The 26,483-nt window shown below is 41.0% G+C and overlaps 1 protein-coding gene across 3 annotated transcripts in view; it reads right to left on the bottom strand.

The window, feature by feature from the left end:
- htr4 (5-hydroxytryptamine receptor 4) overlaps positions 1-26,483 on the bottom strand; it is a 297,439-nt gene that overhangs the window by 194,858 nt on the left and 76,098 nt on the right. For all 3 annotated transcript variants that reach the window (XM_049586445.1, XM_049586444.1, XM_049586443.1), the window contains exon 2: positions 7,372-7,450. In XM_049586445.1, coding sequence (XP_049442402.1) covers positions 7,372-7,427 — 56 coding nt within the window. In that variant the 5' untranslated portion in view covers positions 7,428-7,450. The remainder of the gene's footprint in view (positions 1-7,371; positions 7,451-26,483) is intronic.

Below are 26,483 nucleotides of genomic sequence, written 5' to 3'. Positions count from 1 at the left end.
AATGAGAGACAAATTGTAAAGCTCTTTGTCCAGACAGGTAGCGAGGCGCTGTATAAATGCAGTCCATTTAAATGCAGCCCACAAAAGAAAATGGCCAAACTGAGAAACAGATCAATTTTAGATAGAGGTTGTGCAGCAGACATCACCAGGCACTTTTGTTTCAATCCAACAGCGTCCCAAGATGGAGAGACAGTTTACTATCCATCTGCAGTATGCCACACTGATGTTACTGTAAATATCCAGCCGGATTTAAAAAGTCCTGAGTGTAAGGCTGAAGCACCGCACACACAACAGAACATGCTGCAGTCATGTGACACTCAAATGGCAAATAATATGATTAATACAACCAACAATTACCTTTCATTTAGTTTTTGTTTGCATCAAACTTACTTGCTTCTATGCACATACCTGAACGGATTGCTAATTGATATTGGTGAACTGGTGACTCATGTTCCACATTCTGGTGCACATACTGTGTGGTGTAATAAGCTTGGCAATGAAAGGTGTCAATTAAATCAACATGATAAATAAGAATATTCAAGAAATGACTCCAAACCATCTGCACATTCCTACACAACATTATTACGTAAAATCTGTGTTACATGAAAAATGTATCACCTCGCCTCCTCGACAAGCTCAGAGGAAGCGTTACTAAATGCTTTCCACCAATCATAACATTTCAAAGGCGATGAAGGAACAGGGTTATGCATTAGGAACGACGTTAGCTAATTAAAAATTAAGATTCTTTGCTTGAAGGCACTTAATGCTGCAAATACTGTAATGTTCCAAACAAAGAAGAATGACTGCCAGTTAGAGAAATGCAACTTTGAAGCAGCTTAACATGCAGATATGAACGATTTGTGTGTTTTTACTTTTTAAATTTTTATGGAAAACTATGAAAGTAAAGCATTTCTGTTATTTTGTCATGAATGTAGCTTAATCCTGCAAATGTAATGATAGTAATAAAGATTAATTTAAAACAATTTCATATTCACATGTATTAAATCTTAATTACTGCGTGCTGAAGGTGCATTTTGAAACAGTGTGTATGATTCTGAGAGGAAAAATAAGAATTATAGTGCGGTGATTTGAAGCTGCCTCATAACAAAACTCTAGCTTATTTAAATTTTTAAAATCCCATGATGGGAAGTGAACATAATGTGGACCATATCTGGCACAGGAACTGGTGCTACATGCTGTAACTGGGGGATCATCTGTGCCAGAGGACAAACTCCAGCATGTGGAGTGCACAGGCTAGATGTACGCTAAATGAGATTAAAGACAGTAATGTGATGCCATACTGTTTGAACATGCAGTGCAACATGTGTGATATGACTAATACAGCTTTCTGCCTCCTGGTAAGTTAGCAGCAACAGCAGAGAGTGTTTTCAATAATTAACAAACAGTGGGTTGAAGATTAAAACCTGTCTAAAAAAATGCTCTCCCCCTAAATAGTAACGGATGGTGTCAATCATGATGTCACACCCCCTTTTTATAGCATCAAATAACTATTAAAACTAATCTTAAGACTTGACCATACAGCAGCAGTGTGATAAGAACCACCTAAAATGAAAGCAAACATCTCTGGGGAAATGTCTTTAATGTGTACTTTGACATTTTAGTTTGTGCCATCTGCTAACGTGAAGGGGGCGAGGTGATAGCAGGAAGTGATCAACATGTTTTGGCCTCACTTTTAGCTGCACTTTATTATGACATATATTAACGTTTGTTGTTAGGCGGTGACCTCTATTGGCCATAGTTATTATGGCAGAAGCAAAAGAGGAAGTCAGGTGACAGAAGAAGAACAAAGAGCAAAAAAGTCATCCTAGGTGGGAGGTCAGGGAGTTTGATGGGTCAACAAATACAGGACTTTCACCCAGGAGTTCGTGCACCGTATGAAACCAGAAGTCAACGTCGAAAAGAAGGCATTTCAGCAGCTGGAGGCAGCTTTTGTGCTCCTGGAGTTGAAAACATTTCAACTCAGAGCTGTAAAGCGCTCCATGTCATCTCCACTTTTTTCCCCATTGTCCAATCGAATAATTTGAGAGATGGGCCATCTGTGATGGTCATGACAACAAGTTTACAGTTGGTAAACAATGGAGGAGAAACTGGTGGTAGTGGTTGCTGGATACTCAGAGCTATATGACTTTTCAGACCGCAGTTACCACCATCTCCATAGAAAACAGCAGGCGTGGAAGCAGATAAGTGCAGTGCTTGAAACGTCCATGATGGAGGAGAAGCTCCTGGACCAACTGGTGGTGCTCCCCATGATCCAGCCTCTTTTTTAGGGTCTCATGTACCCACACAGATCTCTGTTTATCTGCTGACAGCCTCTCACCCTCAACCAGAGCTACAGACAGTACCCTCTGCCTCAACATGTCAGGAACTACACACTGATTACTGTGACATAAATAAACTTTAAAAAAGAAAGACAGAAAAAAACTGTAGATTGATTACATGGGAAGGTTACATGGCAGCAATAAAAAGGCACAGCAAGCCTTTTTCTACCAGTGGCATTCAATTTAAACAAAGAAAAAAGGCTCGTGTTTTGCAAACTGCAAAATGCCTTTTGAGCGATTGGGGCCTAACTCAGACTGTGATCTTTTCCTAAACCTAATCAAGTCCTTCTGTCACCTTAACCAAACTACACCGGTATCACAATATTATCCATGTGTTTAAAACTGTGAATGTTTTACCACGTGTCTATGTGCGCCTGTTGCTGGTATTCTCCACGTATGACATTCTGAGCATCATTGGCAAACGACCTATTCAGTGGGTGAGAACATGTTGCATTTAACATGTGTGATGTTAGGATGTATGTTTGTAGCGTGCTGGGGGGCCCGGTGTGAGACTGAGTCATCAATCAAACCTCTTGGCTGGAGCCATTTGGTTTCTCTCAAGGCAGCTGGAGGCTTCACATTACTGCCATCAACTCGACATGGAGCCCATCCATAACATCCCAACAGCAAACTGGGTCATGCAGTGTAACCCTATCATCTCAGAAACAGGCTTGTCTTTCTACTCTAGTTAAGACCTCATGCTTTCACATTAATTTTAATGTATGAGTATTTAATGTTTTATATATGTATGTACAGTATACATGTAAATATCTTTTGGTTGTTCCAGATTTTAGGTTTAGATGTGATTGTAGAGATAAATTTGTACCCACAACATTATCATTTCCTGTTCGCTTATACATTCAGCTATCACAAATTAGTAACAAGCAACCCCACTCGGGGCTGTTTGGTCTCAAGGGGCCCAATACCTATTTTGTGGGACATGTCTCTGGCAAAATGATGTAAACTCAAATATTAGGGCACTACGATGGCATGAATAGTCATATAAGTCTGAAATTTGGCAAGGAGTTCCCTGACACAAAGGGAAAAGTAGCAAAATAAAATTCTGATCACGGTTTAACTTTGTTTAATGTAAGAAATAACCATGGTTTAAATCCACCTGGTCCACAATTTATTTATGTTTCTGTTATCCTAAGAACAATCTGGAAATCCATCGGTAAAAAAAATAAATAAATAAAAAAATACTACATTTTTTTTTTCTTCCTTTACCTCTGGAGGCACAGCCCGGAGTTTCTCCACTAACGAAAGTGCAGGGGCCTCGGCGATCACTCACGCCCTTCACTTCCGGCGGTGCCCCCAGGGAAATCGCTGTGTTGTTTACAAATACTTCGGATAGAAAACCAGCAGAGTTTAGCTATATATCACATTTTTCAAGTCACTATATCACCGTGTAGACTAATCTGATGTTTGTTAAGTCTATAAACACAATGATTGAACAAACGTTACTATTTCTGTGTGCACATTTTGTAATTAATAACATGGTTATCGTAGATTAGCTGGGCTAACCGTTAGCTGTTAACGTTAGCCGTTAGCAGTGTCTGTAATAACCATAGACTGTATAAAAATAAGGTAATAACTCAATAAATACTCCGTGAATAAAATATTTTTTCCAGCGGATATCTTAGTTACAACATGATTGAGCTAGCAAAGCAGTTTTGTGTTGCTATGTGTGGTATTTATTCAGTTTTGGGAAATCACGATGTCTAGAAAGCATCAGTGGCTGCAGCTGACAGGGACAGCTAACAGCAGCAGCAAAGCTAACATCAGGACGTCATCTGTTAAAAGCCTCCCGTTGTCGGATACGACATGCAACTACTCCAGTTAGCTCAATCATGTTGTAACAAAGACATCCGCTGGAAAAAAGACTTTTTTTCACGTTGACAAGACGGCGTTTTGGGTGGAGCGGTCGCCATGGACGTGGAGCTTGCTGTTTCTGTAGGTACACATTTCCTGGGGACACCTGCACGTCTCGGCCACGCCCCCTTCATTGTGATTGGCTAAAGCACAGCATCGTTCAAACTCAAAGCCCCCGCCCTCCCCCCTCTAGTTGTCTTTCACACAGGGCTGCCGACAGATACTACAATGTAAATTGCAGAATCTGTCTTGAGAGATTATGCTAAGAATAACAGACATTTAATTACGTTTTGCAAAATTTCCATCAGAACAGGCTCACTGAGACACAGCTCACTGATTGATGGTGACATTAACCAGACTGACAGTAAATTCATAAATCTACTGAGATGTTTGCACACTCAGAGACCCATTAAAAATAAAATAGCTGTTTAAATGTGGAGGGATGCTGTTGTGCTCTCCTACTGGGCTCCAGCTCTTATCTCTTCCATACTGTAGCTGCTTTACAGAGGATGGCTGTTGCCAAGGGAACAAAGAAAACAAATAAATAATCAAACAAGTTTAGATTAGCTTCTGACAGAAAGTGAGGAAGAGTGAAATGTCCAAAATAGTAAGATTTTTCTTAGTGAAGATAACTAGTGTAAAAATACAACAGCGACAACCTGTCTCCTCTGACTGTAGTTAACCCACTGTACCTTTGCAGTCTTTAAGTACCTCTGCATTTATTCTGTGCCTCTTTTATACTATGCATCGTTTTCTCTTCTCTTATCAGCCCGTGGGCCTGTTAGTCAAAGCTAGCAGTCAGGGAAGAAGGTGGTCCGACAGCGCCTTCACAGTGATGATTTCAGAAAAAACTCAAATCTCAGTCTCAGCCTCAGGGCTAAAGGACATTAGCCAGGCGGGGGAAGCTATAAAACGACTCTTTACATTCCAAAGCAGTGAAAACAGACCACCCAACACTTTCAGCAGGATCCCCGTTTCAATCAAACCAACAAGCCTGAGGGCGAGATAACTACAGAGGCAGCGAGCGCTGCTGCAGAAATCCCACACTGCCTATTGTTTCCTCAGCTGAGCCAAAAATCTGAAGATGAGAATGCCCTTGAAGAAGGAATCAGGGCAGTCAATTCATTTCTGATCTGCAGACCTCTGAGAATGGTTTAATACAAATGCGGCAGCCATCTCTGCTTATTCGTCTGCTGTTTCTTTTTTCTTAGAACAAGCAGATTGTGTGGATGAATACATGAACAATCCACATGCACACACAACTCCTGCAGGCCGGGGGCAATTTGAATAAGTGTTGCTTTCACCAAACAAATGCAATTCATTTTATCATTCTCGAACATCTCTTAGGCTGCACACAGGCTGCTTGCTTCAGTCAAATTTGGTGAGTGCACCTTCGTCAGGTAAGACTCGAGTGTCAAACTGCAGAACAGTCGCCAAAAGAAAATGTTGACATTGTGCATATGTTTCATATCAATGTTTCTAAAGTGACATAGTATATGAGCTGCCTTTGTCAACTGAAGGTGGATGGTGTGACACCTGGCGTGACTTTGTCAGTGTCATTCACGTCTACACATCACATGCTAGGTATCCTCCTGTATTTGTTGTTGACATTTCAAGACAGCCTATCACTTTACGCCTGTTAAATACATTGTGCCATTTTAAAAGCACTTTGGGGTGAAAGTCAGGTGGGTTTTTTTTTTCAATCCATCAACCACCCCTTCTGTCCAGCCTTTTGGGACTATCCAGCTCCCTACATTACGTTGCAGTAATTCAAACTGACACTGTCAAATGTGACATCATACTACCGTAACAGGTGCTGTCTGGCTGTTATTACCTGACGCCACCAGTCCGTGTATCGTACTGCTACATACAGATGCTGCCTGGTGGCTTTTGGCGTCTGTATCTGATGCCGAAATTACTGAACAAGTGGCGTTATTTGACAAGTTCTAAATGAGCTGATGAAACGCCTGCCGAGCTGCAGACCACCGTTTCAGAACATCAAAACTGTTTGTGATTTAGCGAGTCATTGCTGTGTGTCAGGTTGGGATTATGCCCCCCAGACTGGATACTTCAAGCCAAAACAATATCCTTTTCTATCTGTGACCAACTGGTTTTTTGTGCCTAAATATTGTTGAAACATAGATAAATATAAAGTTTTAACATATCTGCTACATGTAAGCTACAAATGTCACACATCCATGGTTAATAGACACTTGTCAGCACTTGACAATGAAGTTTTGTGCCTTAGTATTCTAAGGTTACAGACGTTTTAAGCTTTCACACTTCTCACTTAGCTGTTTTCACAACACCCCTACAACTGCCTACCTGCAAGAGCCTTCCCCCAATAAAGCAAAGTGTTTTTAAAAGTTGCTGCTGCCGCTACGGTGCCTGGTTGCAATGCCAGGCAGGTGCTTTGTTGAACACTAAAAGAAGCGCAAGCTAGCTTGTAGCTGCATGCTGAAGCAAGAATAACTGAAACTACCAAAGATTTCTACACATGTGGACAGTTTACCAGTCATGTGAAGTTTGGTGGAAACCTTATCGCAGTACCAGTTTCTCTTCTGCTTGTCCTCTTAAGTTGCTGGTGCCATACCTCCGGGTATTCAGACTTTCTTCATTTTGTCTTCTTTGTGCTTCCGTGATACTGGCTTATCAACTGGAAACGCCAGAGTTTCAACATGGTGAACTCAGCGCGGTGGGGATATCTGTGCTTATTCATGTAGATATCAACAACTTCACACCCCTACCAGCGTGTTGGAAGCTACTTCTCCTCTGTTGCCTTCCGCTCATTAAAATGAATGGAAGTGGCAAGTTAGTATGCGGCAGTGTGAAAGCCCCTTAAGCCTTGATGGTGTTCAGGAGTGTTGTTGGCATTTTACATCAACAGTACCCGCCTAATAAAAACTAAAAACTTTGAGAATGCACAAGAAGACGATGAAAGAAGAAACAAGAAAAAAAACATTCAGAGCAAATTTGAGCAAGAACAGCAACACCCAGAGCCGCAACTTATAACCAAAAACTAAGTGTTATAAGCTTGCATTTGAGTTGAGAAACTTTTAAAACTTTAAGTGTTGTATATCAAACAATGAGACCATTGTCAGGAAGTGTTCAATCAAAAAAAGACAGTGATTACGCTACATAAAAGCTGATTAGTTCTTACCTCTCACTGACAAGCTCCTCCATCACCGGCATCTGGCCTGCAGCGCTGACATTCATGTAACCATAAATGCAGAGAGTCCCTGCAGACAGGAGACACAATTAACAAATTGACATAATCATGTATATTATTATAAGCTGAACTTTTAATTACACATATAAAACAATCCGTGCAGTCAGTGGACTCCGTAGATTACATTAACATAAACGTATTAAACCAAATCAGAATTATGCAAATGCAACAATTTTCTTTGACATTTGAAGTTTACTGCCAATTGACTGGCACTTAAACACGCTGCACCAAACTTAGATGGCATTGATCTTTGATTTAACACAGAGCTGACTGACATTAAATTTATTTACAATGGACTGCCTTTCAAAACTGCCTTTGCCAACACATCGGTAAGTGCCCCTATAACTCAGAGTATGAGGCTTTACGCCCATACTGTCAGGTTTGGACGCTCAGGGACAGCCAGTCCCTTAGTTTTCACTCAAAGCATTTACGTATCCTTTCAAAATAGGCTTCCCTTTTCACAGTAAATTTAGTTTCTGTTTCCCCACATGCATAAAGTCTCTTTTCAAAATAAACTTAAAACAATGTAGGTTTACTCAATTTTTAGGTTTAGGCACCAGAAGTGCTTGGTTAGGTTCAGAAAAAAGATCATGGTTTGGGTTAAAATAAGTTTGTTACTAATGCAAAGTAACATCTGTCATGTGACATTTGCATAGTTAAATAACTTCATCGGGGACACAGACAGCAGTCTCCTAGGTGAAAGTCTTGTGTTTTAGGGATGGGCAAAGCAGTTCTTTAGATGTTACTGAATCACTAGAATCAGTTCATTAAGAAGATTCGTTCAAAAGATTTGTTCACTGTATCTTTCAGTGGAGCCCTGACTGTGTACTGCATAGTCCGACTCAGTCTCTGCCCTGCACTGGTGAGTCTCATTACTGGCCAGCCTAACGTTTTAAGTTTATCTGGAAACTAAGTCTGTTAAAACCATGGGGAGGTGTGTGATTGTGTTCATGTGGCTTGACTCCTGGCTACATTAGCTGTTAGCTTGGAGTAAACGGTCCCTATTAAAGTGTATCGCTGAGAAAAAATGATGTGAATCATTCAGGGATCGGGGTTATGACGTTCACCGAGTGATTCGTCACACGGTAGGCAGTCCCTTCCTGCACCCTGGCTGCCTCACGACTCGAGAGTGATTCATTGTTCGCACTGACCAAATTGGCATTTTCACTCCTGGCCTGCACGCTCGCTGCTGAGCTCAACCGAACTGAGAAATGAACGAATCAGTTCCGGAAGTGATTCAGTTTAGTACGTTCACTCAACAGATTCGTTCTTTTGAACGATTCGTTCGTGAACGACACAACACTACTGTGTTTGTTTGTCAGTTTGAAACCAGCAGCTTTTCAACATGAAGCCATCCAGGGGCGTATCACACCAACGTAAAAGGTGCCCTTTTTGGCCTGAAATTGAAATCACTGACAAATCAGTGGTATGTGGGAATGAGGACTGGCTGTTGTATTTGTCAGTAAATGCTGTGAGATACAAGGTGGGGGTCATGTTACCATCAGGTGAAGAGTAAGAAAAACCAAAGCTTAAATGGGAAGAGTTTGTAATTCTGTTAGTTTTCATAAAACACAAAGAATCAGGGAGGTTTCATGTATTTGTTCATATAACTACTTGATTTTAACTGATGATCTATCTCAACTGAAACAATTTTAGAGAAGCACCTGAGTTTTGGAGAACACAGACTGATACTCCTCCAACTGGTTGTTCACATTTCTGAACACATTCCTAAAATGGAGACGATCTATCTTCATGCTTCATTTCCCTTCTGCGGAATTAAACTAAAACAATGATAGAAAGCTTGATCGCTGAGTGAATGTAAATGTCCATGGCCGTGCAGGCAGGATGCACAGTGAAGGTCGGCCTGACAGAGAGGTCACGAGCAGACCGAGGAGGACCATGACCTGCAGATTTACCCCCTAATAACAAAACCCATCATGCCTCAGTCATATGGGCGGCTGTCACAACCACTTCATCACGTGGACATTTAAAGCTGGGACACCTCTGCACAGATCCAACAGAGGAATGAACAAAATAGCCTACTCACATTAGCTACACTATAAATAACAACACAAAGGGCAGAGCTCATAGCCTCGGACAACAGAGGACATTTTGAGTTATGCAGCATAAATACATTCATTTTCTGTAATAAAATGAGCCACGAGGGACAAACTAATTCACCCTAGCTGAAAATGTCACATAAATAAAGATGTTTGTTCTTTCATTATTTCTCTCTGGTCTTCTTAATAATATGAAGTCTGCCCGCATAATCTTCTTACACAATACTCATTGTCTCTCTCTCTCACACACACACACACACACACACACACACACACACACACACAGACCCACAAGACCAAACAAACATGCAATCATGTAAACATTGACTTATATGACATCATGGATTACGATCCAACAGATGGCAAATGGTCAAGATGCTTAACGCAAACACACGCACACACACTTGACTGTTATTGAGTCAACTGTTATAATGATGAATTATTATTTACAGCCATGACAACAGACTGCTAGCTTCCACAGAAAGTTAGCTCAGTCTTCAAACAGAAACTGAGCACAGTCAAAGTTACTAATAATATTGTTAGGCCTGTTATCTTGACATATCAGACGATTACTTTGTCTTTATCATTTAGCCATCTCAAGAGATAAGAAATGGTGCTCTTTAGCTCATTTTACCCACAAACCACTGCTATTTACCTTGAAGCCTTTTCTCTTGCAGTGTTCCTGTTGTATTTGTATGTTGGGCATGCTAACGAGTACAAGGGGATGCAGTACACACTGTTGCCAACGGTGTTAAGCGATTCCTGTGCTTTGAAACACAGCAGTGCACCAGCTGAAGGTCACGGGAAATGAAGACCGCTAGCTAGCGTACATGAATGATGTTACAAATGTTTCATGGGAACAAAAATGCCTTCTGCACCTTCACTAGACCTCGAGGAAACTCTTACAGTGGCTGAAATTCAGAGCATATGAGTTGTGTGGATATGGTTCCCAACATGGTGGCTAAGTTAGCCGCTATCAGCTAACACTGCTAACAACAGTACTGACAACAGTGCTACCAGAGCTAACAGTGTTAACCAGGGGGAACCAGAGGGTGGACACTACACTTCTGGGACAATATCGTCTTGATATTAGCAGTAATCACCATATGAGCACGGTACAAAGCAGGTGTGATTAGCTAGCTGGTGGGATACACACTTCCTGCTATATTAATGCTCTTATTGGCTTTAGGTGATAAAAAAAAGAATGCAAAGATAACGTTTCGCACAAGAAAACTTGCAAAAACTGGACTTAAGTGACACTTTTAGGGCCAAGAAATCTTTAAAACAACTCCTCCTGACATTTAGACAAACAGAAACTAGCTAGCCTCGCAACAGGCTACAAACATCCCACAGTGCAACTCTCTTAAAGTGACAGGCTCAGTCTGTAGCAAAGGATTCACACCATGGAAGTATAAAGAAACCTGAATACACCATCGGCAGAGGACTTTAACAAAAAAACACACATGGTTACGTTTTGCCAACAGGCACGGGGTTGTATTAAGAAAAAAAATAACAGTGTCTGGCTGTACAATCTTACGGGAAGTGAACATCGGCCTCCCGAATGAAATTTGGTGTTTGCGTGACCCATCCACCACCCTCCCTCCTGCCCTGCTCGGACTTCCACCTCCTTAACTTTCATGTTGTTCTGCCACATTTCTTGCTGCTGCCGCCATGCACAGTTAAACAATAATGGCGACTGGCTGCGTATCATGCCTACGTGAAAGGATGGCTTTTTTTGTCAGTGTCTGACGCCGGAAGTCACTAGACAAGTGCTGGATTTTGACGGCTGGGTGTGACTGGGTTGGACTGCCAACAACTGAGGTGGCTACTTCCAGTTTAGCTGTGACTCCAATAGACTTTCCAAATATTATCGGGCCACATGGATTAAATACCAGTAGAAGAGAGAGTCATTTCACGGGGGTTGCGATGCTAAAAAAAAAAAAAGTAATCCCTGCTGAACAGACATCTCTTAAACCATCTAAGTCAATGTGGAAAAGTCTTATTTGGCTTCAAGACTGGCGCACTTCCTCGAGGCCTGATTCATACTCACATTTTTTTAAAGAAACTGTTGTAAGTATGTACTCATCTAGTCCTTGAGTAAGGCCCCACTTTTGCCAGACGACGTCACACTTTTTTCTTCATGCTCACAACTTCAGTATCTCATTATCACTGTGCATCCACACATCTACACATAACCTACACAACAACAGATCAAAAATGATGAGGATTAACGATTAATGAGGATTAAAAAAGCTGACCTCCATAAATACATAACCACTACGGCTCCTTTTATCATCTGTATTATCTATAATAATATAATTAATATATGCTAATCAGTGATATCAGCATGACCTCTTAATAAAAGTTTTAATTCAATGTGAGCATCAGAAAACAGAGCTTTTGGAGTTTGACTTAAAGTTAAAAACACATCATGTTTCCATCGATCATCTTGTTAACATGAAGAGATTAGAGCCAAAGGTTCCTTAAGATTAAAGGTTAAAGGTCAGCTGTATACTACTGGAGCACAGTGAGTCATGAGAGTGTCCTAATAAATAATCTTCATGTATAAGTATATATATGTGCCTGTCAAGAGGCTTTATCTTCAAATGCATATACAGTACACTCTGAATAAAGGGCATAGTTTTATCCGAGTGTCACATGGATGCACAAGCACACGGGTCTGTGCTGGTAGATGTCATCTCACACATGAGCAGATGCAAATCCATCCGACCAAGACTGCATGTTTGTATGCGTGCTTTACAGACATGGATTCAGATGATAGCATGATGATGATATCTTTCCAATGGCACATATAACATTTGCATGCAAAGACAAAGCATGTGCACAGATAAGCTACACATTTTAAGCTTGCCTACATTCTTTAGTCAGAGGTTTAAGCTCTAATATCTACACACTTGAATAAAAAAAGCACATCACCGCGAAGCATATTAAATCCCTGGCGTGGTATATCGAATAGGGATGCACAGAAATGAAAATTTGTGGCCGAAGCCAAAGCCGAATAATATTAAATGCTTGGCCGAATTCCGAGTACCGAATGCCGAATATCATTGTTTAGTTGTTCATTAGTTTTTGCAGATGAACCCCCTCCAGATTAGTGTTGTCACGGTACCAAAATTGGGACCCACTGTACGATACCAATGAAAATATCATGGTTCTGAGTAGTATCACGATACCACAGCAAAAATGAGGCAGATGTGCCTTTTGCCATTTATAAAAAGATAAATCACTTTTCTATAATACATCAATGATATTTCAGTGGAATAAATTACTTATTGACTTATTCATACTTCAAAAACAGCATCAATAAGTGATTAACATAGGGGGGATCAAAATAAAATAAATAAATAAAATAAAAATCAACCAGCCACCCTCCTCCCCTGACAAGTCCCTTCATAAGTAAAGAACAGTCCCTAAAGTGCGGTGAGGTTTGTGGGCCGTTACTGCCAGAAAGAGAGAAATGTGAACGGCTCGTTTCTCCTCTGACACGTCAAGTACTTGTGTTCGGCTGGCTCGGCTGTTCAGGTACTTCTGGGCAGTCATGACACCAAGAAGAGGACATTATTGGAGCCGACTTCTCCGTCGCCCGGTAAGCCGATGGCCGCCGTGTTTGACGGGAATACATTAACGTTACTGTCTGTGTCTGTGACCCCCGTTCAACCCACAATCGGTGGGATTCGCCTTTCGTTTCTGCTGCTGGTTGAAATCTGTAGGCTGCTCGCACAGCATGCTGAATGATTTAAGCCTATTTTGCTCGCTCAAAACTATTTTTAGTCGCAAATGCGAGTGCTGTGACGGACGGATCGCCACACTGCCGTCATTTTATTCCGCCCGTCACGGCACGCCGTTTGATTGCGTTATCAAAACGCTGCTATTATTCAGCCTTGCTTTTAACTTATTCCACCGAATACCGAATGTGTGGGTTTTTTTTCAATATTCGGCCGAATATATTCGGTTACGGAATATTCGGTGCATCCCTAATATTGAATCTATCTGTCAGAAACATTTTTTATTCATTCTTGTGTTTAAGACCTGGACATCAGAAAGGGAAACATTAAATATAGTTTGAGTTTCATTTTGGAAACGCTACAAAATGCACAGATACATACGATCTACTGTCATTTTTTACTTCTGTCAATATGTCTTCAGCCTTCAGAATAACTTGTGACCTTAAGAGGCCACTGATATACAGTATTTTAACCTAATGCATGGCAAAGGGAAACTGTTTTGTAAGTGCCTTATGCACACAAACCAATACCATAGTATACCATCAATACATGCACTGGCAACGTCGTCGTCCTCACGAACACACACATACAATCTGTTGGGCTCCACCTGTCACCACTAATGGGACTGGATTTAAACATTTCATTTGGCTCCCGACACAACACATGATGCAATAAACTCTGCAGACTCCACCGTGGCACAGAATCATAAATCCATGCCTGTCTTCTGAATAATTCAGGCAGCTGTCTGTTTGGCAAGAGCTGAAATTAACACATTCTTGTTTTAATGGTGCTCATTTGTTTATTCATAGGCAGGCTGTATGACTTGGCAGCAGTGTTGGAGCAGATTTGTAAAATTGTATCAACTAGTCACCAAAACATAACTACATTTCTTTTCTATTTATTCATCAGCAGAAGTAGGGTGTTACTTTTCTTTATCTAATATTCTTTTCAACCAAAATTAGCACATTTATGCAATGTTGTTGTTATTTTTAAACATGAAGAATCTACTTTAAAAAAAGCAGTCGACAGGGTGTGCAGTAGCTCATCTGGTAGAGCGGGTACCCCATGTAGCAAAGCTGTGTCCTAAGCGCAGTGGTCTGAGTTTAAATTCAACTGGTGGGCCTTTGCTGCATGTCATCCTCACTCTCTCTCTCGTCCCCTGTCCTGTCACTCTTAAGCTGTACTATCAAATAAAAGCTTAAAAAAATTAAAAATAAATGAGTAAAAAAGCAGTGGTGTGTTCTGGTGTGTTATGTCCTGAATGTGCAAGAAAACAGGAATAGCAAACAGTAGAAAGCAGCATGGAGGCCAGTGAAAATGTTTCAGTGGTTACTCGTTTTCTGTATGTGTTACTTTTTCCATTTCTCTTTCAAACTCAGTGCAGACTACTTTGGAACAATGTCAAAGAGCTGCTTGGATAGAGACAGGTGGAATTTGTGGCTGAGATGACAACGAGTCACAGAAGTTACTGACAAAGATGCTAGAAAAGGGGCAAAAATTAGGGTGTCCACTTGCGTGTCTTGTTTCCATTACTGCCGATTGGAGCTGGAGCCAATAAACACCTGTCATTTGTCCACTTCAAGTCAGTCCATCCAGGATTTCATGGACTTTATCTGGGGTTGTTGTGTGTGGCCTGAAATGCCTGATTTCACGGCAGCTTTTCAAAAAACACGTGAAGTATGTTGCAATATTTTTAGAGATTGGTTTTTGCAATAAACTTGAGTAGGTAAAAAAAATGCAAAATTCTTTGATTTTTAAACAAATATATAATTCATTAATAAAAAAAATCAAAGGCAACTTGTTCCAGTGAAAATAAAACCGTACACTAATGTTACCACTAACCATGCACCTGGATGCGACAGCCTCTGTTAAATGATCCGTCTAGTGTGTTGTCCATCAGTCCAGTCATTCTCCAGATGTGTAAGTGGTAAAATTGAAATGTGTTCCACCACAACGCTGCAAAACAGTTTAGCCCCACTTGTGTGCAGAATATCTGGAAATTCCCTTGCACGATTTGTAGTATGTGTCACGCATGTCTGCATCTTCAAAACCAGAAACAAGAACGTGAAGAAATGTTATGAGAGGAAATGATGTCATTGGTGAAACTCACAGGAACTACAGCGATCAGTCAAATTTGTGGAAAAGTTGCGGTGAGCAGAGAATCTGCAAGTTTGCGCAGAATTTACGAGGTATCTTGCAATCTTGATATCTATGGCCATGTGTGAACCTGTCCCAAAACCACCCTAAACCTTTGTTTTCAAAGCCATGAAACTCACCAAGTGCTCAGTGGTGTTTGTTGATGTTCTGACATAAAAATCGTAGCAAACTGTGGTTTCTGTAATGATTTATTTGACATTTTGTCTACCCCATTGGTTTTCTATAGAAGCCTCATTTTGCGTTGGTAGTAATCCACCACCGGAAACGGAAAGGGGGTTGTTTACGACAAGGTTGTAGTCATTGTAGTCTTTTAGCTCAGCCAAAGTGCTGGCTCAACAGTGCTGTGTGTGCTCCTGGAGGAAGAACGAGAACAAACAAAAGAGTTTTGTAATAAGTTTAAACAACTTCACAATGGATTACTCGCTTGTAAACAACCTTCGCAGTAGCACAGGTTCACACATGGCCATAGGCAGGGGAAAGCCAAATTCTCTGAAAATGAGCAATCGTCACTATTTTGGTCTTAGCCACTCTATTTCATCATAAACAACCCAGACATGGGGCTCAAAGTGCAAAATACCAGACTTCTCCTTTAGGTGATGGTAAACTACATGCTGAAATTGTTGAAATTGAATTAAAATATGCTGAGTCATAATAATGTCCATGCTTAGACTTTAGCATACTGTATAAAACATGGCAGATTGCCAGCTTCAGCATGGATCAATGTCAGTGTTGTCAGGTGCCTCAAATATCCAAAGTTAAGGTCTCATTACAAGTTGAAATGGTTTTGTTATGTGCCATTCCTGCAATTTTTAAATTAGTATTATTAATTGAGTGTGGCTGGGTTTAACAGCAAGGGACTGCAGGAATGTCCTGTTCTGGTGCTCAGTGCCAGATATTTTGCAATAACACATTACAGTTGCAGCTGTCCAACAGCAGGAAATAGCTCATGTTAAAGAACAGCACCATGGTTGCATCATGGAAATGCATTTGCACCTAATATCATCACCCTGGATGACTTGTCAAATGAGAAAGCTACAGAAAGTGCTCTGTCACACTGGTGTCACGACCTGCAGTATGTACAAGAAAAGTGTACCAGTATGGACTTATCTCACCACGTGAGCTTTAATTTTGCCTCATAAATCCCTGTACATTCATTGTTCTCCAAAACTGGAGCACCATCACATAAGGAATCAGGATCAGGGACGTACAGGAATGTGTGGGGCAAAACATTAGCTCACATTGCGACATAAGAACATGCCGACTCAGATTTTCCCACCTTCTTCCTACACATGTACAATAGAGGTCACTGCACCAGTGTACCCAAACATTCATTAATCCAGAGCAGATTATTATATCATCATGAGACTGATTTGACACCAGTCTGAAATCTCCCTGGCACTGTCTTTGGGTCGCGGCGGGCCTGCCGACTCTGTTCTATGATAGACACAGTCGGGGAGGTGAGGCGAGTTGAACGCATGACAGAGCTAATGGGCGAGGCCGCTGAGAGGGTTTACTGGAGTCTGTCAGCTCCCATCCAGTCACACAGAGAGGAGGGGAGGAGAAGTACAAGGAGGACGATGACAGGATGAGAAACTGATGGAGCAAAGTGAAAGAAAGAGAAATGTAATTGCAGAAACAGAAAAAGAAAAGGAGGAAGAAATACTGAGCAGGAGGAGACAGACGTGATACAGCAGATTGCTGCATTGTCATGCACTGACAGTTTCGTAATCTGGTGACTCAGGCAAACTGATTCTGGATCGATGCATGAAAACATAACAGTCGAGTAGGAGAAGCCCAGGTAAGCTCGTACTCCGGTAATGAGACACGCTGCTTCTTTCTGTCACTGCTGCCGTAGCATGAAAACATCTAAAAGTTAGGTCTTCACAGCATTATGGGAGCACCCTGACATCAACAGAAAGCATGACAACAAGCAAAAGGCAGAGGCGCCAGAAAAGCCACATCGGTTTATAGCTGGCAGGCTGCTGAGGCAGTGGGCGGGACATCACAAGTGGACAGAAATATTCTGTTAAGAGGTTTATTCGTGGCAGCATGAATGGGAGACTCGGCTGCAGGGAATCATAAGTGCATCACAACATTACAGTGCTGGAGCACAGTGCAGCCAACAGGCCGGTTAATGTACATAACTGTAAACACAGCAGCTGATAATATGAGCAAGTGTCAATGATTGTGTTTACTTGCATCAAGCGAATCGACTGTTGGTCCTAATGGAGCTTGAGCCTGTTTACTGTGTGTCTGAGTGTCCCTGTAGTCATTAAGAAAGCCGCTGACGGAACACTCCTGTCAGCAGATTGAGACTCATAAAATATTTAAAGTTCAGCCACCAGCTGCCCCTCAGTTTTGGAGAGAAGTCTGAATGGAGTCTTAGCAGGGTGTTTCTGTGGTGATGCAACACACACACTCAGGGAGAACATTAAACCCTGTCGGCTTGACCCTTCAACTGTCTGGCTGTTTAAGAAGATGGAGGATCATCACATCAGTGTCTGGTTGTGCACTGCTTTCCTCAGAGGGGTACACGTCACCCTGCAGACTCTTTTAGCTCTTTGGCTGTTGCTTGAACTACAGACTGTACTCTGATCAAACTGTAGTCAGTGCTGATCGATTCTGTTACTGTATTATCAATATTTTGCTGAAAATGTGTAGTACTTTTCATGTGTTTTCTCTGGCCATGTAGCACCAATTTGAAGAGCATTTGCATAGTTCCCATGTAAAGACAGCCCAGTTTTATAAAAAGAGCATCTTTCCAGTGGTGAATTACTTTCTTTAGCAGCCTAAATTTTTTTACTGATTATGTTGCTTTTGTATTCATATTCTTGCCGTTTGACTCTTATAAGATTTTGTGAGTACTTGTTGATGCCCTTGCTGTATAATGTATTGGCTCTGATGTTGTTGTAAGCCCATTTCTATTGTTAGTTTGACCAAAAATCTCATTTTTGTTATCAGTTATCAGCTTCATCACTGTTCTGTTATGAACTGTCATACCTGACGCTTGCAGAATTCTAATACATGCATTTTGTGCATTATTATAATCCATCATCTTGAATTGAACTCTTTATGTCAAATATTCAATTAATTCAATTCAAATCAATTTATTTATCCACAAGAGGCAATTGAAAAGGCCATGACAGTAGCTATAAAAACACAATCAGCAACACAACCTCAACATACAACATTCACAGTTAACAAGAGTAGTACAACTTACAACTCACGTAACAACGAAAAGAAAGACATAGAAACACTGACCAGTCAACCGCACGAGCAGTGACCTGGAATTGATCACCATATTGTCATTACACATTTGCAAGAGTAGAGAGGCATGTTGCATTCACTTGAGAGCAAAAAAATCTGTTACTCTAAATAAATAAAATAATGATCTCAAAATTCTGAAAAAGTTTTCATGGAAAAACTATAAAAGCACTCGGAAAGCGCAGACCTCCGCCAAGCAGCTCGGATTTCACGTCATTTTATTATTTTATCCACTTCACTTGAAACGGATCACCACCAAAATGTTATCATCTGTTCCTTGTCCCATTATCAACCTTTCCTGAAAATATCATCAAAATCCGTTCAGAATTTTTTGAGTTATTTTGCAGACAAACAAACAGACAAACAGACCAACGCCGGCGAAAACATAACCTCCTTGGCGGAGGTAAAAATCTGCTGTTGTCATCTCATTAATTCAGAAAAATGAGAATTTAAAAGATCAAAAGCACCCTTTTTTACATGGGACTGAAAGTAAGAGAATCAGATACTGTCACTTTTATGATGGCCTCCAATCCATCTCTGCTCACTTGTTTTACACACCAAAACAAAAATCAATTTTTATGCATATTTGGTCCATAAAGCTTGAGCACAAAAGTCCTTCTCTGGTTGAGACTGCTGACTCCCAGTAAGCATGAATGGTGGAAGTAATTATTTAAGTAGGTAGGTAGGTAGGTAGGTAGGTAGGTAGGTAGGTAGGTGGGTGGGCAAATGGGTAGCATCACAAAATATACCCTTTTTCTGGGCTCCATTTTGTCTCATGACAATGTCACACAGCCTGGTGCTTTTAACTGGCCTCTTGTAGGACCCTCCGACTGATTGTTGAGGAGTGTGGATGACTGACTGAATAACACCATCAGCTCTAACATATCAAAGTCAACTGGCAGCACCTGAACACCTCACTGCAGCTGGTTTTCTTGTGCTGCCAACAAAAACAAATGGCTGTTGCTGTTCTTAGTGCTGGAGTTCGTCCTGAGAGGAGCCTATAAGTTCTAGCCTGGAGCAAAAATCAAATGACAAAGGGATGAAATGCAACAGTCTGGTTTGTACAGGACTACACCAACTATCTTTTTTTCAGGTATCTATCATTTAGAGAATGATCAGACCGGGTTAGGACAGAGCTGACTGTGCACAAACAGAAGTATTAAGATGGAAGATGTGAATACAAAACACAACATGAGAGGAAACTGAGAAATAAAAGGGGAAGCAGTGAATGACAGATGACCACAAATTCGTCGCAGTAAAGAACCAAAGTGAGCAAACGGGCAACACAGCCTGATGGACGTGAGCACAAACAGCAGAGACAGACACATCAAGACCAGCAGACACCTCCAGACTGACCGACTGGAGCGTCGTGGGGGTGGAGGGCTCGTCTGTGTTTGTTAAACTGTGTGATGGAGCAGGTTCAGGTCTCCTGAGGTTCAGCCAAAGGTTTCCAGTGAAAGGTGGGACTAATCTGCAAAACTAAGCTCCTGTGTGCCGTCAGCACAGCGGCCTCCTGGAGGAAATAAACTAAGTGCTATAAAAAGACACAAGCAACTCTTCTATATATGTATATATCTGTGTAATATATGGAGCTGTGAAACCATCAGGGTGGTGTAAAAAATACATATTGGATGAATCGGTTCATATTTAGATGGTATGTGTTTGCTTTTATGTTTGTTAAAATGAAGTCCATATTTTCTACACTGTTTTTCACTCTGTAAAGAAGCAGTATGGTGTATTTTGACACTTGTGTTTCAGACTTTCTTTACAGAAAACCAACACTAGTGTAAGTAGTTTATTATAAGAGTGTATATGAGTGCATTAACAGTCTTCACTGTGTTCTGTATACACACTTATAATACAAGTATCTGTAAGTGTTTAAGCACATATTGTGAGTGTGATGTACATTTCCACAAAGAAAAGCACAAACCACGACAACCATTACAAAGCTTGGTGCACACAGACACGCTGTCTTGCTAACAAGCAATATGGGGAGACAGCAAAAACATTACTTAACAACATATATTTAAATATTTCTAAATTTCAGTTTATGTTAATGCACAGTTCCTCACTAGTGTTAAACAGGTTACATGTTAATCTCAATCCACTGTATGTTTGTAAAGAGTTATTAGTAGGGTTGGGTACTGTTCATAATTGAACTGATATGGTACCGGTATCTCGAATTCGTCTCGGTACCAAACAGTACCTTATTTCGGTACTTTTTAACCCTATGGGCCCTAGGCCTTTTTGGGGTATTTTTACTGCCTTTACTTTTAAGCTCATATCACAGTCATTATAAAGGCTACATACACATGCTATATCTTGTTTCTTTCAGGACAATCTGGGCTAACCAGATTTGCCATCATTTCATGTCCTTCTATGTGCCTGTATTTTATATTAATTTTTATATCAATGAAAAAACAAATCTGTGTGCCTAAATTCTTACATTTTTACATGTATCTCAGCATAGCAAGTTGGAAAAAGACATATTCTGCCATATATGAAGAGGGGAGACTCTCTGGAATCTGGCAATATAAGAACCATGATGCTGGGACATTCTGTCACTTCACAGCTGTCCAAAACATGTGGTTTGTGCCAGGCGGACATGATTGCCAGTATTTTTTCATTATTGCAAGAAATTCCATTGACTCATTCACAAGTCAAAAATGTGTTTTATCTGAAAGAAACATGCAATATTTACATCTAAGATCATAGAAAAATAGTGCAGTGATGTCCTCCAAGATAATATTTGTTTATCAGTTTCAGTTATATATTGGGGAGACATTTTGGGCATTGGTGGGGGGGGACATGTCCCCCTCAATGTATATGGCGACTACGGCCCTGTCAGCATGCATAATTAGGTTACAGTTGTCTGGGTGCGCAAAGGTGAAGTGGCTGGTCTTGTCATACAAAGTTTGATGGAGTGTCAACTGGACAATATGGAGATATTTACATCTTGAAAGCCGGACTACAAATGTGGATAGACAGGGAGAAACACACGCAAGCCTAAGACGTGGTAAGATACGATATTCCTCACTATATGAAGTTACTGATAACAAGATCTGTATAATGGATTGTAAAGAAATTCGTCAAGTTTTTATTTTGTAGACAATTGATCTGTATTTAGAGCGTGATGGGATGACAGCACAATGATGTGTGTGGTCCTGCGCTTTCATGTGATATGCGTGGCATTTCTGTGCAAGCCTGCGTTTGTGAGTAATCCATCCAAGAGTAATGTGTGTGCAAAGCTGTATGAAAGCTCTGTTATACATCATTTTATTGTAATTTTTCGGTGAAAACATTGGATTACCGACAAGTGCTTGGCCTTGTCGGAAAGCTACAGTTCTGCTGTTTCCGCTGATATGCGTGGCTTCTCGCTATGATGCATGGTCGTGGAGAAAATCCACAGAGAAGAATGGGTGTGAATTTGGACGCACTATGCGTCGTTCGAGCCCATAGTCTAAACTTCTCAGTTTCAACATTTTATTGAGAACATTTAGGAACAGTGCTGCAAGTTAACTTTTGTCTGCACATTGTTTTTGTTGCCATTGTTGCTGAGTCTGAGGTGCGAGTCATGCGCTCTCACTCCGCCTCCACCTCAGGTACCGAAATTTGGCACCGTTTCATTTTAAGTGATGTGAATTGGTACCAAGTACAAAAAGTACCGAGTTTCGGTACCCAACCCTAGTTATTAGTGTCTTCTAATTCAAAGTTGATTACTTCTCTACATCCTCCAGAGACCCAGACTATTGTTTGGTATGCAATTTTTTATTTCTCCTAGATATTTGGGATCAGTAGGCTCTGATAAGTATTAAAAACCAAACTTTGTCAATGATATTTAAGTCCCAGTGTCCTCAAACGAGGCAACAGTAAAGTCCCAATATCTTTAAACGAGTACTTCCCATTTAGCGGCGTCTTAGCGTCAAATTTGTTGCCAAAATCAATATAAATACACAAATTTTAAGAACCCATCTCACTCTGAAGTTGTCAAAATCCGGCATGTCGACAGTGACTTGCACAGTAACACTGACAAAAAAAGCTGCCCTTTACTGTCAGCATGATACGCGGCCGGTCGCCGCTGTACTTAAATGGCACTTGGCGGTGTCAGGGAGAAACGTGGCGAGACATGGACGAAAGTTAAGACAGCGAAAGTCCATGTGAGGACGGGAAGGGTGGTGGATGAGTCCAGTAAACATTGACTTTCACCGTGGAGAGTGATGTTTGTGTCCCATAAGTATATAAAACCAAACCCTGTCCTTTTTTTGTAAACCTAACCATGTGCGTTAGTTGTTGGAGTTTTTACCTCCTCAAATGGATACAAAGCTCTACGACAAGAAAACTCACAGTAAACTGTTCAAAGGAACTAAATGCACACAATAAAACACGGTGAAAACAACTCTCTATTGCGTGTGTTGTGCCTAAATGCCACAGACAGATCTATATTGCCAGTTAATTCAATCTGCCTTCAGCTTGCAGCGGGGTCAAACCACTGTCTTCTTCACTGCAGTGAATTACAACCATTCTATTTATTGACTCCAGTACAGAAAAGCCAGTTAAGCCCCTTAAATTTATTAAAGGCAACGTGATATTTTTACCCAGCTGCTGCAGAGCAGAAAGTGCAACTGAATTACTTTAGAAAGATGCACGTACAGCAGTGCAGTACAGATTTATTTAGGTTTTATATACAGTGGCCCAGGATTGGATAATATAATAAACTAGTTTCTATTGGATAATAAACTCTGTAATCTATTTAGTTCAAGTACACGCTGGTGTCCTTCTCTTATTACTCGTATAAAGTTTAGTGATCCTTGAGGAGACGATCACTGTTTGTTGCTGCACGAGTATTAAAAAGCAACAATAACAGTACATAATCATTATAATCTAAAAGTAAACAGTGGCATTAAGGATTAACAAAGGCTAAAACCAATCATTAACTATACACAACAGTGTAGTAATTGTGCATATAGCGTGAAGATCGCTCTGCCATATTCACTTTAAAGAGATTTAATACACACACACACACACACACTCACGAAGACACACACACGGTGGACCTTTCATCTGGCTCCATATGTGCTAATGCACGTCCACATGGGAAACACACTGGATGTGTTCACACGAATGCAGCTTGAACTAATGGTTTAACCAGAGGGAACAGCTGGCATCCTGCCAGGCTGTTAGAGCACAGCTGTAAATGACCAGTGAGCTTCATGCCCGCTGGGTCACACACACATCCATACTTGCAGAGACCCTGACCACCACAAGACACCACTCCAACCTTCAACATAAACCAAGGAGAGTTGACGATTTATTTGTCGATCAACTGATTAGAGATGTCATTATGCGTGTTGGTCTATGGGTTAACTCTGCTACTCTTTAGTTTAGTAGTGGTCACTTTGCTGTACCACCAAAGCTATTGAGGTATTCATGTTACACTGGTTAGCTAGTCGCCACCGCTGCTCTGTATTGCCCACCAAACAGGACAGATGGGAGCTAGCCAGTGTTGCCACTCATTCAGTGGTTACCGCTAATGCTGTCCCAACCTATGGTGGCATTACTACCGAAACACCATGCAAACCCTGCGGTCTTTGCCCAGGTCACACTGGTGAGTAAGCAGCTTAATTTTGAACTGTAACACCCCTTTAGCCTATATTATCATTGTTAATTCAGCTAGCACTGTTAGCAGCCTCACCATGACTGGTGTTGCTAACGTAGTTTACAATGCTAAAGGCTATTTTGTGGCTCAAACTTATACAACTTAAGCCTAGTTCACCACGATTTTGACGTCACAGAGGATCTAGAGAGCCACCTTGGGTCGGAGTTGAGTCGGCAGATTGTCTTCCACAACGAGTCCTCATGCGTGAACAAGCCTACGAGCAAGTCGCCCCCTTGTCTGTGACTGGGACTGGATATCTATCTCTAAATATATCCGTCTAATAAGTTATTTAAACGCATGATAGTCGCTTCTTTTGAGGTTGTTTCCATAGCCCTGGTTGCTTGTTTCTTTCACAAGATCTGGCAACACTGACAAGCCGGCAAGCAACAACAACAATGGCGGCGTCCACAGGATCACGGGGAGCGCACTGTGTTTGGATATTCTTGGATATTCTTTATTATCCACGCCTTTACGATGTGTCGTCTCCAAGTTTGGTGACGTCACCGCGTTATCTGGGGCTCTGTCGGCGAGGGCTCGGTGGAGAAATCTTGTGGTGTGCACACACAGGTCGTAACGCAGTTGGCGAGACTCCCGCTGACAGAAACACACGTCGCCAGGTATGAAAACTCAAAAGATTACGATAGTCTCCTCAACGCAAAATTAGGGTCAAAATCATGTAATGTGAACTAGGCTATACTCACTGGGGTGGCCTTGGGCTAGAACAGAGGGTAGCCACCTTGTTTCCGCAGGAACGCCGCCATAAGTCAGGATGGCATTAGTGGTAGTCGCAGATTGAGTGGTGCTGCTGGCTCCTGCCTGGCCTGTGCGCAGTGCAGACTAGCTGGCTAACCAGAGGAGACTGGAGGGAGGAAGGGGCACAATGTTTTTGCATGGTAACATGGCTCATCAGCTGTCTGTCAGCAAAGCTAACAGAAAAAAATAAAATAAAGGAAAGAGATTTACAAAACAAAATTAAAAAAAAATCAATGCCACTAAATGGATAGCCGCTAAACCTCACTGAGTCAATGGAGCACTGGACTGAAAAGAAACCACCTCTTGTGTTTCACATCATTTTGAGGTTGTTGGGTTTTTTTTTCAATTAACTGGTTAGGTAACGAGAAATGGATTAATGGATGTCAAACTATCAAAAGCAAAATTAAACAAAACTGACATCCTTAGTAGGCTACCAATTTTAATTAAATAGGTTATTTTTGAGTTTTGGACTGTTGGTCAGAAAAAAGAAAAAAAAAGAAGACATCACTTTCAACTCCTTGAACGTGAACATGGGTGGAAATTTATCGCTATTTTCTGACATCTTATAGACCAAATGATGAGTCAGTTGGTTGAGAAAACAATAATAAGATTAACTGATAATGAAAATAATCGTGAGTTGCAGCCTTGAAACCAACTCTTGACACTTAAACTGCCCTCTGAGATGTGAGGACTGAACAAGAGATGTCTTCACTATCAAGGTATTAAACTGAAATTGGTCCTCATAATAACTCAAGCAGTCTACACAATATAGGAAGATACTGAAGTGTATTGACATTTTTTTGTACTCAGTGACCCCGAAGCATCAGGCCATGTCTACAGGAACACACACACGTCAGGCAAATGGACTGGAACTAATTGGCACACTATGTAAATACAGACCACACACAAACCTAGAGCGCCACCAGGGCTGCACCATCCTCTCAATTTGTAGTTTCAATCATAACAATTTTTTTTTTAAATCTGAAATTTGATCTGCATCAATATGTACACTCAATCCTTCGACCACAACCTAAGTTTCTACCAAACTTGGTTGAGTTTGTGTCTAATTAGAAATCACAAGTTTGTCTCAGGGGGTTTTACAATCTGTCCAATTTACTGTGTAACAGCGTCTTCCTTAGAGACAAAAACTCCACAGTAAACCAAAGATGCTGTTTTTAAAATATTCTGCTGATAAACACAAGAACAAACAGAAACAAACAAACAAACACTAAAACCACTGGATGGAAACAAATGACAGATTTAAAAAGGTTTAAAAATCCCCTTTAAAGCTTCTCATGAATTTCTCAGATTAAGATTTACCAGAAACACAGGAAGTGGACTGAACAAGAGACAGAACGTTTTTTCCAAAGAGACTTATCATCCAATCACATCAGAATACATTAACCA

This window comes from Epinephelus fuscoguttatus, linkage group LG9, assembly GCF_011397635.1.
Source record: "Epinephelus fuscoguttatus linkage group LG9, E.fuscoguttatus.final_Chr_v1".
Classification (NCBI taxonomy): domain Eukaryota; kingdom Metazoa; phylum Chordata; class Actinopteri; order Perciformes; family Serranidae; genus Epinephelus; species Epinephelus fuscoguttatus.
This window is presented reverse-complemented; position numbering and strand designations above follow the sequence as displayed.